The sequence below is a fragment of the Rana temporaria genome, chromosome 2, assembly GCF_905171775.1.
Source record: "Rana temporaria chromosome 2, aRanTem1.1, whole genome shotgun sequence".
In the NCBI taxonomy this organism is placed as follows: domain Eukaryota; kingdom Metazoa; phylum Chordata; class Amphibia; order Anura; family Ranidae; genus Rana; species Rana temporaria.
In genome coordinates, this window is record NC_053490.1 from 45,047,881 (window position 1) to 45,062,416 (window position 14,536).

The following is a 14,536-nucleotide window of genomic DNA, read 5'->3' on the forward strand; positions in this document are numbered from 1 at the left end:
AGAAATAAGGACATTTAAAAGCAACATGGAAAGATGAGGTAAGTGAAGGAGGACTGCACTAAGGTAAATTAAGCTAGCTAGGGAATTTTTTTTTTTACCTTTCCTTTACAACCCCTTTAAGACCCGATTGGCCAGAAGAAGAGACTTTCTGGTATTTTCCAGAACATCCTCTGCCCTGGTGACTAGTCGGCTCAGTGTCCCCCCTTCAGCTGGCCTGATCCGGCTTCTTCTATCTGGGCACCCGGTCCAGTGCTTCTCCTGCAGGGGGATCCTCCAGGGCTGGGAGCCCGGTAACCAGCCTGATACGGGCACCTTAAATACTTTCCTACCCATCCTATCCTCCAGGGAACCGAGGCGCCCAGCAACGTCTCCATCCCGTAGCAACCGGATGGACACTGAGCTGAGGCTGCACCGACTCCACAGAAGAGCTACTGGAAATGACCAGCCACATGGGGACCTTCCATAGCTGGCCACAACACACTGCCCTAAGCAACTGGCTGCTGCTGGATTCTTCAATACCAGTACTTACTGGGGGGGGGGGGGCGACTGGGTACAAACCCCACCACAGGCCCTATCGTGGCCGATCAATCAAGCAAGGGGGGGTGTTTGACGCAAGCCCCCCCAAAATGGAGCAGCAGCTGTCACTGCAGATATAGCCAGGAAATGTATTACAAACCTTATCTCTATAAGTATTCATCAATTTAAAAAAAATATTTTGTTAGAATTTATACTTCAAATATTAAAAGAACATCTTACCACTCCTATGCCTTCAAAAGCAAAGATGGCCGTTCCAAAAAACAGCGGATATTTCTTCCAAGTGGATGTTAAAGGCAGAGTACGAGGATCAGAAAGATTCTAAAGAAATAGAAAATAAAAAATAGATGTAATCAAACAGACTATATTCTGAAAACATAGACCACGGAGGATTCATAACTATGCAATAATTCAACATTACTCAAAGCTAATATTTTTGTTTTGGGTGGTCACTAGCATATGGATTTCTCCAAGAGGCTTCTTTATCGCCCCATGATAATGATATTTAATTATATCTTTTCATTTCAGTAGAAATTGTGAACCTGTAGGGTGCATTCTGGATGAAGTAGATTACAGAGAACCCGGATTAAATCTCAAAGAAGAAAAAAAAACTCTCTCACTCCTCTTAGGTACTGCCCTGTACATAACGTCTCTCCCCCCTAGAAAGTTATGTTGAAGACTTCATTTTCTCATACCTAAACTTGCCAATTATTTTGTTAAAGGAAGTTATTTATTAAAGAACAACGCTTTAAAGGATATGCTCATCTTTACTCAAAAAACGGATAAACGCACATGATTCTGCAGGAAAGGAATGTGCAGGAAGTGTCAATGAGAACAACAAGCTGTCTGCTAAAGAGGCAAATTGGACTTGCAGTTCATTTATTCACAGATGTTTGAATGAAACAACTGTGCAGGCGGAGCCCCCAATAGCTGAGTTGTTTTTAAAATGTGACAGCGGCTGCGGAGAGACCCCTTACCCACTTAAGAGGGTTAAAGGGGGTGACATGTATATTACATCCTAAATAAGTAAATACGGGTGATACATGTGAACTTTAAGAGAGAAGTTTGGGAAGTATTATTTTTATTTTATTTTTTTTAAGAATTACACTTACCTAGCTAAGAGAGAGAGATATAATTTTGCCCCTGAACAAATCATTAGTAAGACCTCATCTGGAATATGCAGTTCAGTTTTGGGCCCCAGTTCTCAAAAAGGATATTGGGGAATTGGAGAAAGTGCAGAGAAGAGCAACAAAACTGATAAGAGGCATGGAGGATCTCAGCTATGAGGAAAGATTAGAAGAACTGCATTTATTCTCTCTTGAGAAGAGGAGAATTAGGGGGGATATGATCAACATGTACAAATATATAAGGGGGTCCATATAGTGAACTTGGTGTTCACTTTACAGTCAACATAGAGGACAAGGGGGCACTCTTTACGTCTAGAGGAAAAGAGATTTCACCTCCAAATACGGAAAGGTTTCTTCACAGTGATGCCGCGTACACACTGTCTTTTTTCGGCATTAAAAAAAAATGATCGTGTGTGGGCTTCACATAGTTTTTCGGCTTCTGAAAAACGACAAAAAAATAATTCGAACATGCTGCATTTTTTTCATGTCGTTTTTCAAAATGTCGTTTTTCGTGTTGTAAAAAATTATCGTGTGTGGGCGAAAACGACGTTTTAAACCCCGCATGCCCAGAAGCAAGTTATGAGATGGGAGCGCTCGTTCAGGTAAAACTACCATTCATAATGGAGTAAGCACATTCATCACGCAGTAACAGACAAAAAAGCGCAAATCGTCTTTTACTAACAAGGAATCAGCTAAAAGCAGCCCCAAGGCGAATAGAACTTCCCCTTTAGAGTGCCGTTGTACGTGTTGTATGTGTTTGTTCATCATTTTTCAAAAACGATGGTGTGTGGGCAACGTCGTTTTTAATGATGAAGTTGGAAAAACATTGTTTTTTGGACATGCTAAAAAATGACTTTTTTTCATGCCGAAAAACGACCGTGTGTACCCGGCATAAGAGCTGTGAAAATGAGGAATAGACTCTCTGCAGAGGTGGTTCTGGCCAGCTCAGTAAATTGCTTTAAGAAAGGTCTGGATACTTTCCTAAATGTACATAATATAACTGGGTACTAACAATTATAGGTATAGTTGATCCGGGGAATATCCGATTGCCTCTCGGGGGATCAGGAAGGATTTTTTTCCCCTGCTGTAGCAAATTGGATCATGCTTTGCTGGGATTTTTTTGCTTCCTCTGGATCAACTGTGGGTAAAGAAATGGGTGTATGGGATTGAATGATATTCTTATTATTTTATTTTTTATGGTTGAACTTGATGGACTTGCGTCTTTTTTCAACCTGACTAGCTATGTAACTATGCAGCATCAGTCCAATGCTGCACCTGGCCCCTGACGGCTCTAATGGTCCGTACACACGATCCGAAAATTGGACTACAGATCGTCCGGAATTTTTTGCATGCTAGTCGCATATCAAAAATGGAGAGTTTACTAAAGTTCCGAAAATTCTCGTACCACAGAATATAAAATCGGAAGTGATGTGTTGTAATGTATTTGTATTGTGTTTTCAGACAACTGTACTGATTAAAACAAACATGGTAGGATCTGGTATCGTAAAAGAACAATTGTCATGCTTGTCCCATCGGATAATAATCGGATGAACTGTCATGATCGGCTCTCGAAAGTTCTGTACCAACAATCCGATGACTGTACGATCACATTGAAAGTGGTATTTTTCATCAGATTTTTGGATTGTGTGTACGGGCCATTAGGCTGAGAACCAAGTGATCAAACAGCTCTCTGCTCTGAAACACACACCCCCACCCAGGCTCACTGGAGCGCTGGGCTGTGGTGGGGGCGGGGTGTCGGTCCAGGCATGTGGGTGGATCTTGAACCATATGGTCGCAATCTTTCCCCAGCCTGGACTGGTCCTGTGATGTTAGCTGACAGCGGGCTTCCCCTCTGGGTGATATATGTACATTGCAGGGATTTTAACAAATTTTGTTGCAGATTCCTACTTTTTGTTATTCTTAAGAATTAGCTGTTTGTTACTCTGTGTGCATGTGGTAATGAAATCTAATGAGGATGATTTTATAATTATCAATCAGCTGTTGCGCTTGCAGGTTTCCAATGTGGAATGTGGCAGGGTCTATATCCAATTGGATGTGATTTCTCTTTGGGAGTATTTTACCAAAAATTACATTTGGTTACAGGGGATGCCCAAAATCGGACTTGTATTTTAGTGCAGACATCTGGCAAAATCAGTGAGCCAATCACACAAGCAGGAAATTACATTTCAGGGGGGGGGGGGGGGGGTTTCCTTATACCATCTGTGTACAGAACGTCTAGAATATTATTACTGAATACTGAATAATATTCAATTACAATATGACTTGTCTAGCAATTATATATGCTATTTTCTTTTTTTTATTATTTGCTATTTGTTGCAAAAGTTGAGTTAGTTATTCTTTAAATGTTCCCACAACCCCACAACATAACAGTTACCTACCTTAAAGGGATTGTAAAGGCAGAAGTTTTTTGTATATCTTAATGCATTCTAGGCATTAAGATAAAAAAATCTTCTGTGTGCAGCAGCCCTGCTCATACTTACCCGATTCCCAGCTCTATCCAGTGATATGCACGAGTCCCTTGGCCATCCGGAACTTCCCCTCCTGATTGGCTAAGACACCGCAGTGGCACAATTGGCTCCCGCTGCTGTTAAAGTCAGTTAGCCAAACAGGAGAGAGAGGGGGCGGGGAAAAACCATGGCTCTGTGTCTAAATGGACATACAGAGCTGCGGCTCGGGTGCTCACATAGCAAGCTGCTTGCTGTGGGGGGGGGGGGGGGACACATGAAAGGAGGGAAGGGCTAGGAGAGCGCCAGCGAGGGACCTGAGAAGAAGAGGTTCAGGGCTGCTCTGTGCAAAACCATTGCAACAGAGCAGATAGGAATAACATGTTTGTTATTTTTAAATAAATAAAAAACGAGACTTTACAATCACTGTAACCACTTAACCCCGGACCATATTGCTGGTCAAAGACCAGAGCACTTTTTGCGATTCGGCACTGCGTCGCTTTAACTGACAATTGCGCAGTCGTGCGACGTGGCTCCCAAACAAAATTGGCGTCCCTTTTTCCCCACAAATAGAGCTTTCTTTTGGTGGTATTTGATCACCTCTGCGGTTTTTAGTTTTTGCGCTATAAACAAAAATAGAGCGACAATTTTGAAAAAAATGAATATTTTTTACTTTTTGCTATAATAAATATCCCCCAAAAATATATAAAAAAAAAACATTTTTTTTCCTCAGTTTAGGCCGATACGTATTCTACATATTTTTCGTAAAAAAATAAAAAATCGCAATAAGCGTTTATTGATTGGTTTGCGCAAAAAGTTATAGCGTTTACAAAATAGGGTGTATTTTTGTATTTTTATGGCATTTTTTTAAATATTTTTTTTACTAGTAATGGCGGCGATCAGCGATTTTTTTTTCGGTACTGCAACATTATGGCGGACACGTCGGACACTTTTGACACATTTTTGGGACCATTGGCATTTTTATAGCGATCAGTGCTATAAAAATGCATTGGATTACTATAAAAATGCCACTGGCAGTGAAGGGGTTAACACTAGGGGGCGGGGAAGGGGTTAAGTATGTTCCCTGGGTGTGTTCTAACTGTAGGGGGGTGAACTGACTAGGGGAAATGACTGATCGCTGTTCATACATTGTATGAACAGAAGATCAGCATTTCTCTCACTGACAGGACCGGGAGCTGTGTGTTTACACACACAGCTCCCGGTCCTCGCTCTGTAACGAGCGATCGCGTGTGCCCGGCGGCGATCGTGCCCGCCGGGCACGCACATGGGAGCCGGGGGCGAGCGGGTCGCGCTCCCCTATTGGCTGCTAGGCGAGGTGACGTATAGCTACGTGCTCTCGCCCAGCAGAGCCGACCTGCCGCCGTATAACTGTGGCGGCTGGTCGGCAAGCAGTTAATACTTAATTAGAGGGAAGAAGATGGCAGTGAAAATAGTGAAAAATAGTGAAAAATTACATTAGAATTGCTGTTTAACTTGTAATGCTTAACTTGTAATACCAACGGCCACCACCAGATGGCGCCAGCTCACAAAAAAAAAATCGCAGTTAATACTTAAATCCAGCCACACTTTATTTTACAGTCCTGCTTGCCACTGCAGAGTGTTTGCAGAAAAAAATTCCACATCCTAATGTACATGCACTCAGTTCAGCCTATTCAATCCTACAGCTTGCCCCCAGCCCTCCAGAGAAGTATGAATCCAATCATAAGAATGAATGGGGAAACAGTGCACAGTCACTGAAGGAGATGGGAAAAAAAATCTGCAAATACTGTGCAACATCAAATTCTTAAGCTGGCCTTATATGGTTCAAATCTCTCTGCTGAACCATCTATGGGCAGGCTGATTGTACCCAAGTCAATCCATCGATCGACTCGGAAACAACCAGCTTGCCGGTTTTTAGATGCGATTATTACCAGCAGCTATAGCCACTAGCAGTAATCACTGTGTTCTCCCAAAAGGGACGGTTATCCATCCTACACCCCAGCCAGAAGAACACGATAGCTCCACAGTGGGGGGGGGGGGTCCCCATCAACAACGCTTGTGTGAGCTATTGTCTTTTCTGCAATCATAGGTTGCATGAAAGAATATTGCATCATCTATGGGCTTCCAGGTGCTTTAAAGTGAAGCTTCCATGCAATGCTGTAAAATATCACAAAATAAATCTAGAACCTTTACTTACCCTGAGAACATACTGATAAATAATGACAAGGCTGACAGCCATGGACAGATTGGCTAAAAAAGAGCAGATGGATAAGTTCTTCAGATTCCCTATAAAAACCAATGGAATGATGAGTGGCAGGAAGCATATCATGTACAATCTTAGGTCCAGATTCCACCTTCGTTCTTCTGACTCCGGATGCTCCGTGGGACCTTCACCATAAACTTCAAACACCTGTACAGAAAGCAGAGGGTTCATGTTAATGGGAAAACTAAAACCTCCTACACACGATCGGATTTTCTGTGGACAAAGAGGTAGCACTTTTGTCTGAAGGGCGTTGGCCAGGAACTTGTATTGCATACAAAAGGCAAAGAATTGTCGGCCAACAAACACAAACTATGTTTTTTCAGCTCTTTACCGCCACCCTTTGGGCAACTTCTGCTAATGTTGTGTTATGGTGAGCATTGCTTCTGAGCATGCTTCTGAGCATGCGTGTTTGTACTTTGAAGTTTTTTTTTTCAAAGGACTTCTGTACACACGATCGAATAATCTGACATCACATTTGTTGTCGGAAAATTTTAAAGCATGCTATCCAATATTTATTGGCGGAAAATCTGACAGCAATTGCCCGATGGAGCGTACAAACGGTCGGATTTTCCGACAAAAGCCTGTCATCACACAATTCCCATCGGAAAATCCGATCGTGTGTACGGTCCTTTAGTTGTCTGGTGTGTTCAGTTGTATACGCTTCTCAGATCACTCAGTACAGGTGCATTGACCTTCTTCTAAGCTTCATTAATGGTTTCAGCCCTGGTTCACATGCAAAATTAAAAATCGGCGGCAATTGCCGGCAGTGGCACCGTCCTAATTGCTGTGACGCTGCATCTGCGGCGCTGCACCGATTTCAAAAAGTTGTTTCTGTACTACTTTCTGCGAATTCAGCTCTGCGATTTCAGTTCTGCACAGATGTGTCAGTAATCGTGGCCGAAATCGGGACTGACAAGCGGAAATTGTGCGAGATCAGCTGAGTGAAATTGTGTGAACTCAGCAGAACTCACACGGTTTCATTCCCGCAGCCCACTGTGAAGCTAGAGCTGGGCGATTTTCTCCCCAAAAAAATCTGCGATTTAAAAAAAAAAACAAAAAACTTGATTCACGATTTGAATAGTTTTTTTTTCTGATGACCACCGAGCCGGTCTTGAGGAGGTGCGGGCAGGAGTTTTTAGGTAAGGCCGCGGACTAGGCGGAAACCGCGGCCTCGCCTAAAAACTTGTGCCCGCAGCTCCTCAGGACTGGCGCGATGTGAGCGCTGGTCCTGAGGAGCTGCGGGCAGGAGTTTTTAGGCGAGGCCGCGGCTTCGGCCTAGTCCGTGGCGTCCGGCCTCGCGGACTAGGCCGAAGCCGCAGCCTTGCCCAAAAACTCCTGCCCGCAGCTCCTCAGGACTGGCGCGGTGTCAGCGCCGGTCCTGGTGAACAAAATAAATAAATAGATTTGCTGAAAATCTGAAATCGATTTGACCTTGCAACTCGATTCACGATTATACATCAGACAGGAGGCTCATATCTTATGCATTAATCCTTCTTTATTAATGCTCACAGCAGAAGTGTAAAAACAACTAACGTATGTAATAAAAGAAAAAACTGGTAGAACCACACCTCCCAGCAGTCCCATGGCCTAAACCACTCCCATATTGGTCTCTATAAATGGACTGCTCTCATCTAGGATCTTCCTCTTTCTTTCTGCTCACGGCGGAGCAAGTTAAGTATACATCAAATATCTGGATATATATTAATATTGATTTTATATTGATAATATTTATTGTCATTAGACATATAACTGTCTTAGTACGGTCTACAGATACCTTGTCTCACCACACAAGGCTTCATTCACCAAATAATCTCCTTTGCATCCTCTTTTATCCCTTTTTTCCTCACTACCTCTGCGCTGTACCTTTACCCCCTTTTCCGCTGGGACCGCGATCTCCAGCGGTCACCAGCGGTCATACGCGCTTTTTCCCTTCACCTGCTTTTCTTCTCCCATGCGGCGCGCCATCTTGGGCAAACTTCCTCCCCCCTCCTTCCCATAGAACGAGCGCGCGTCGCAAAGGAGGCGGACCCACCGCCTCGCTCTATCTTCACAGAGCCGCCCCCGCCGTCCTATCGCTCCACGTGCTGGACTCGGGAGGCGGGTCCCATCGTTCCTTCCAACCAATGGACGCCTGGGAGCCGTAGTCTCGCGAGACTTCGGCCCCAGAGCGCAATCGATCCCAGGCTCTCCTCCTGTCGCATGCCAGTCAGCGCTGGTGACCGGAGGGAGAGCCTGGTATAGTTTCTCAGCAATATCTTTCTGCCACTATTTGTTCTGGGAATTTTATTCCCATCCCTGTGCCACAGTCCCCTACTCCCTATTAGAACCCTTACAGAGCCATCGCTCTCTATTTACATACAGTTAACTACTGCTGTCTCATTATAACATGGCTGAGGAAAATTCCCCCTCCCCATTAGAGCAGGACCTGGTTCTAGAACCAACTCATCTCCTCAGTACAACCCAATTACAGGACATCATTAATCAATCTGTCCAAGCAGCACTGACATTAGCTGCCGCTTCCGGATCATCCCAATCCACCCATCCTCCTGTGACCGTACCCCTCGGCACAGAACCAACCACAAAGAAGGGAAAATCTTCCTATAAAAGGAAGAATGTGGTGACGGTCTATGACTCCCCGGCAGGGGAAGCTAATAATATGCAACGAGCAGATCCTTCCACGGACTGCCACCCCACGCATCCTACAGATCCCTTTCAACCTCTGAGCCTCAGAGAGTCAACAAAAAGGCACGGTTTAGCTAAAAGAGCCAAACCAGACTCATACGTTTTAGAGTCGGACGATGATTCATCCGCCGAGTCGGATAAATCAGATGTCTCAGGATCTGATTACTATGAGGAAGAGGATGCGGGGGCTTCGGCAATCCTCCCGGATGCCAACCCTGACGAACAGGGCAAAGACGTGCTAGACGCCATGGGGGAACCCCTATTTAACCCAGACACTATTTCCCATCCTCGCTCTGGGGACTGGTCCCCTCTGCCCCACGTGTCCCAATATGTAGAACTCTGGGCACGCAAAACTTTAGATAAATCTAATCGCAATAAGCTTAGAGCGGAGTGCCCCCGCCCGCATATCCCCATGAAGGCGGTTGTCACACCTACAGTGGACCCCATTTTAATGAAATACCTGCTGAAATCAGGCAAAATGCCTAAGAAAGGAATAGACCGATCCTTTACAGGTATCCAGGACCGCATCCTGGACCTGTTCGGGCCTTTGACCAAAATCCTGAACTTAGCGGAACAATCCGCGACAACAGGCCAAGGGGTTGACCTAGCACAACTGCGCGGTTGGGCCCAAAGAGCCATTTGCCTCACGGGCAATGCCAACACCGCCTGTTCAGTTGAACGCAGGCGCTCTATACTCATGCGCCTCGACCCACAGCTAGCCCATCTAGCGGAGTCCGAGCCGGGCCCCTCAGCAGGGGGCATGCTTTTTGGCGAGTCCTTAATAAAGGACATTAATAAATTTGTCGGTATGTTCAACAGTCTGGACAAAGCACAAACATCCCTGAAAAAACCCAACAATGCCAGAGTTTTTCCTCGGGCCGGCAGATACAGGGGCCGCTCTGCCGGCCGATACAATTCGGGCAGACCTTTCCAGAGGTCTTCCGCTCAACCACACTATACCCAGGCTCCCACCCACTATACCACCACCGCGCAACCGGCACCATTCTTCCCTCCCCGTGGGAGACCCTGGAGGGGACGCGGCCAGAGAGGATATCCTCGTTCACGCCCGTATTCCGGTGAGTACCACACCCATTCCCTTTCCCCTCATACCGGTGGGAGGTCGCCTAATGTTTTTTACGCTCGCCTGGTCTGCGATTACGGCAGACTCCTGGGTGCTGAATACAGTAGCAGGTTTCCAAATAGACCTTGTGTCCCCACCGACTCTGGGGGTATCGCCACCCCCTATCCATTTTTCAGAAGAAAATGTGACCCTCATAGACTCCGAACTTCGGGAATTGATAGCCAAGCATGCAGTCACCGAAGTCACCACCCCATCCCCGGGTTTCTTCAGCAACCTCTTCCTAGTCAAGAAGAAGGGGGGGGGTTACCGCCCGGTCATAAATCTCCGGGACTTGAACCAACATGTCGCCTATCGACATTTCAAAATGGAAGGCATCCACTGCCTCCGAGACCTACTCACCCCCGGAGACTGGTTAGTGAAGGTGGACCTAAAGGACGCCTACCTCACAGTCCCCATGCACCCGGACTCCCAACATCTCCTCCGTTTCAGATGGTGGGGTCGCATCTGGCAATTTACGTGCCTACCGTTCGGCCTGTCCTCAGCCCCATGGTGTTTCACCAAGCTGCTGAAACCGGTCGTGGCAGCGTTGAGGAGCAGGGGAGTGCGTCTGATCATTTATCTAGACGACCTCCTCATACTTACTCACTCCAAGACTATGGCCTATCGCCATATGAATTGGACCATCGACCTGTTACAAACCCTCGGCTTTATTATCAACCGAGAGAAATCGGTTCTCGTCCCGGCTCAGGAGATGGAATTTCTGGGTTTCTCGATAGACACCCACCTCGCCATCCTTCGACTGCCCAGCGCAAAGCTGGCCCTAATCCGGAAAGAGATCAGGGCGGTTTTACGCAAAGGCTTCCTATCCCTACGCATCCTGGCACGCATAGTGGGCCTTTTGGCTGCGTCCATTCAAGCCATCTTTCCAGCTCCCTTACATTACCGAGCCCTTCAGAGGTTAAAAATCCTACACCTGCGCCAGGGCCTTCGTTACGCAGACGAAGTGTCCCTATCCCCAGAAGCTCGGGCCGAACTGCGCTGGTGGCTCCGTCACGCCACCGACTGGAACGGCCGGACGATTTTCAACACACGGCCGGATGTAGTCATAGAATCGGACGCGAGCCTACGGGGCTGGGGCGCCCGCTTGGGGTTGAGATCCACGGGGGGGATCTGGTCCAGGGAGGAATCCCTGTTGCATATCAACGCTTTGGAACTCTCAGCGGCTCTCTTCGCCATTCAGAGTTTCTTAGCAACACGGACCAATTGTTGCGTACTATTGCGCATGGACAATATCGCGGCGGTTCAATACATCAACCGCCTGGGAGGTACCAGATCCAAGATTCTAGCGGACATCTCCGCCGAGATTTGGCACTTCTGTCTGTCTCGAGACATCTCTCTTGTAGCAGAATACATTCCGGGGGTCTCCAATACAATAGCAGATTGGAACTCTCGATATCTGGTAGATTCCAGCGACTGGGGTTTAGACTGTTCGGTCTTCACCCGAATAGAATTGCTCTGGGGCCCCTTGGGCATAGACCTCTTCGCCTCTCGCCTCAACCACCAACTGCCCCGCTTCTTCAGTTGGAGACCGGACCCAGGGTCCTCAGCTGTGGACGCTTTCCGCCACTCTTGGACAGGAGGTACGCATTATGCGTTCCCCCCATTCTCCATGATCCCCAGGGTCCTTCTACAGATTACCAATCAGGGAGCTACGGTGGTTCTGATCACACCGTGGTGGCCAGCTCAACCTTGGTTTCCCCTGCTTTTGGACTCGATCATCGACCTTCCCAGACTTCTTCCCCGATTCCCTCGTATCCTGTCCCACCCAACCAAGGGCATTCATCCCCTGGTGGAGGAAGGTACTCTGACGCTCCTAGCATGGCTGGTATCCGGGTGTCGGACCCGAGTGACGACCTTTCATGCTCAGCTAGGGACCTCCTCACCATGGCCTGGGCCCCCGGGACTCGGTCGGCATACCGATCAGCCTGGCAATTTTGGGTACGTTGGTGCGACCAACGGCAAGTTGATCCCTTACGTGCCCCTGTAAACGTCATCGCAAACTACTTGGCAGACTCTTTCTCCTCGGGCAAGGCCTATAGTTCCATCAATGTCTACAGGTCAGCCATATCGGCCTACCACTATCCAGTAGATTCCATGCCCGTAGGCAAACATCCCCTGATTTGCAAACTTCTGCGGGGTATTAGGTTCAAACGTCCCCCGCGACCTAGGTATCAGTCCACCTGGGACGTTTCTAGGGTTCTTACCATGCTTTCGGACTGGGGAGACAACGATTCGCTGTCCCTTAAAATGCTGTCTTTCAAGATCACTATCCTGCTTTGCCTGGTTTCTATAAAACGCGTTTCCGACGTCAGAGCCCTGGACATTTCAAGACGCCAATTTTCACCCCAGGGTGTCAAGTTCACGATAGTCCGTAGGACGAAGACCGGTCTACATTCAGTCTTCTATCCCTTCTTCCCTTCACACCCACGACTCTGTGTGGTAAAATGTCTGCAGGTATACGAAGCGTACACTGCGGACCTCCGTAGTCCAAATTCCTCGCAATTATTAGTTTCTTACGTCAGACCCCATCACCCAGTCACAACTGCCACCTTGGCACGTTGGGTTAGATCCACCATGGCTCTGGCTGGTATAGACATCACCCTGTTTGGAGCACACTCCTCCAGAGGGGCCATGGCTACCAAGGTGATGGCGACCGGAGGCTCTCTTTCTGATCTGCTAATGGCGGCCGATTGGTCCTCTGAATCAGTCTTCCGCCTTTTTTATTTCAGACCAGAAGATCATGTTGCCATGTCTGTTTTATGATGTTGATTGTTATGTACTGTTTTTGTTTTCTTTTGGAACATACATATGTTTATGCTGTGTTAGCTTTGAACTTGCATAAGATATGAGCCTCCTGTCTGATGTATAATTCGAGATTTTCCTAGCTTGTGACGGAAAATATTGATTATATGAAGACAGGAGGCGAGTATCTTCCCTCCCTTCCCAACCCTTTCACGTTTTGTGTTTTGTTTCAGGTTATTGACTTATCTATTTCCTGGAATTTTCGCTTAAAAATATGGTTAGGGTGATGTTCCCCTGTTCGGTTTAATCAGCAAGTCTACACGACACCACGGCCCAACGCAGTCGGGACCTACAGCCTACTCTTCTTTGGAGGTCTTTGGTTACGGATAAAGGGGGGCCGACTGGTCGTAGAGCCGATAATCAGAAGTTAGAACCGACACCTCGCATTCACACAAGAAAGAGGAAGATCCTAGATGAGAGCAGTCCATTTATAGAGACCAATATGGGAGTGGTTTAGGCCATGGGACTGCTGGGAGGTGTGGTTCTACCAGTTTTTTCTTTTATTACATACGTTAGTTGTTTTTACACTTCTGCTGTGAGCATTAATAAAGAAGGATTAATGCATAAGATACTCGCCTCCTGTCTTCATATAATCAATATTTTCCGTCACAAGCTAGGAAAATCTCGAATTCAAATCGATTTTTTTCCCCAGCCCTATGCGAACCTGGGCTCAAGCTGATTTTGCATTTCCAGTGACTTGTGCTTTGATGTAAGGCACCACTGTACTGAACGGCTGATGAATCTTCAGAGGACAGAAAGCAACAGGTGGGAGGAGGCAGTGAAATCTGCTTTTTATTTTTTTATATCAACCAGTGAAGACGTGTATTTGTATTTTTAATTTTACTACAATTGATTTTTAAAAATTTTAGCAGGGCTTTTTTTCAGGGGGAACTTGGGGGAACTCAGTTCCACCACCTTTGGCTCAGACCCTTTGGTGTCTGCTCACCACAATCATTTGTAAACACAGAAGTCTGGTTTCTGTGTTTACAAGTGACAGCTCTGCACCCTGTATGTAACCCCCCCCCCCTGAACTCTGCACTCTGTATGTAATGCAATCCTGGTATTTAATGCCCCTTTAAGACCCTCCTACTGTTTGTGAAATCTGAACGGGGTCGTGGTTGAGTTCCTGCACCCATTTTCTGAGAAAAAAAGCTCTGATTATTAGCTACTAACAGATATGAAGTGCAGACACTGAACACGTCTGCTTATACCTGCACCCAGTTGGCTGGCATTCTGGTCGAGGCTCCAAAAAATGCAGGTAGGGTTAGAGCCTGATGCTACAAATTCCTACTGGCTAATCATTGCGATGGGCTGCTTCACTAGCCAATAGAAATGTATGTGTGTGTTGTGCTGTATACTCAGTGAATGCCTAGTTTATGATTGATTTGTGTATTACCGTATTTATCGGCGTATACCGCACACTTTTTTGCCCTGAAAATCAGGGCAAAATCGTGGGTACGCGGTATACGCCGATACCCGCGCCAAGTTTGAATACTGCGCCGGCATATACCGAGCGCAGTAC

At 46.6% G+C, this 14,536-nt stretch overlaps 1 protein-coding gene across 2 annotated transcripts in view; it reads right to left on the reverse strand.

Moving 5' to 3' along the window:
• SLC36A4 (solute carrier family 36 member 4) overlaps positions 1–14,536 on the reverse strand; it is a 363,728-nt gene that overhangs the window by 244,861 nt on the left and 104,331 nt on the right. For both annotated transcript variants that reach the window (XM_040340141.1, XM_040340142.1), the window contains exons 7-8: positions 6,324–6,536; positions 757–855 (exon numbers count right to left, since the gene is read on the reverse strand). In XM_040340141.1, coding sequence (XP_040196075.1) covers positions 757–855; positions 6,324–6,536 — 312 coding nt within the window. The remainder of the gene's footprint in view (positions 1–756; positions 856–6,323; positions 6,537–14,536) is intronic.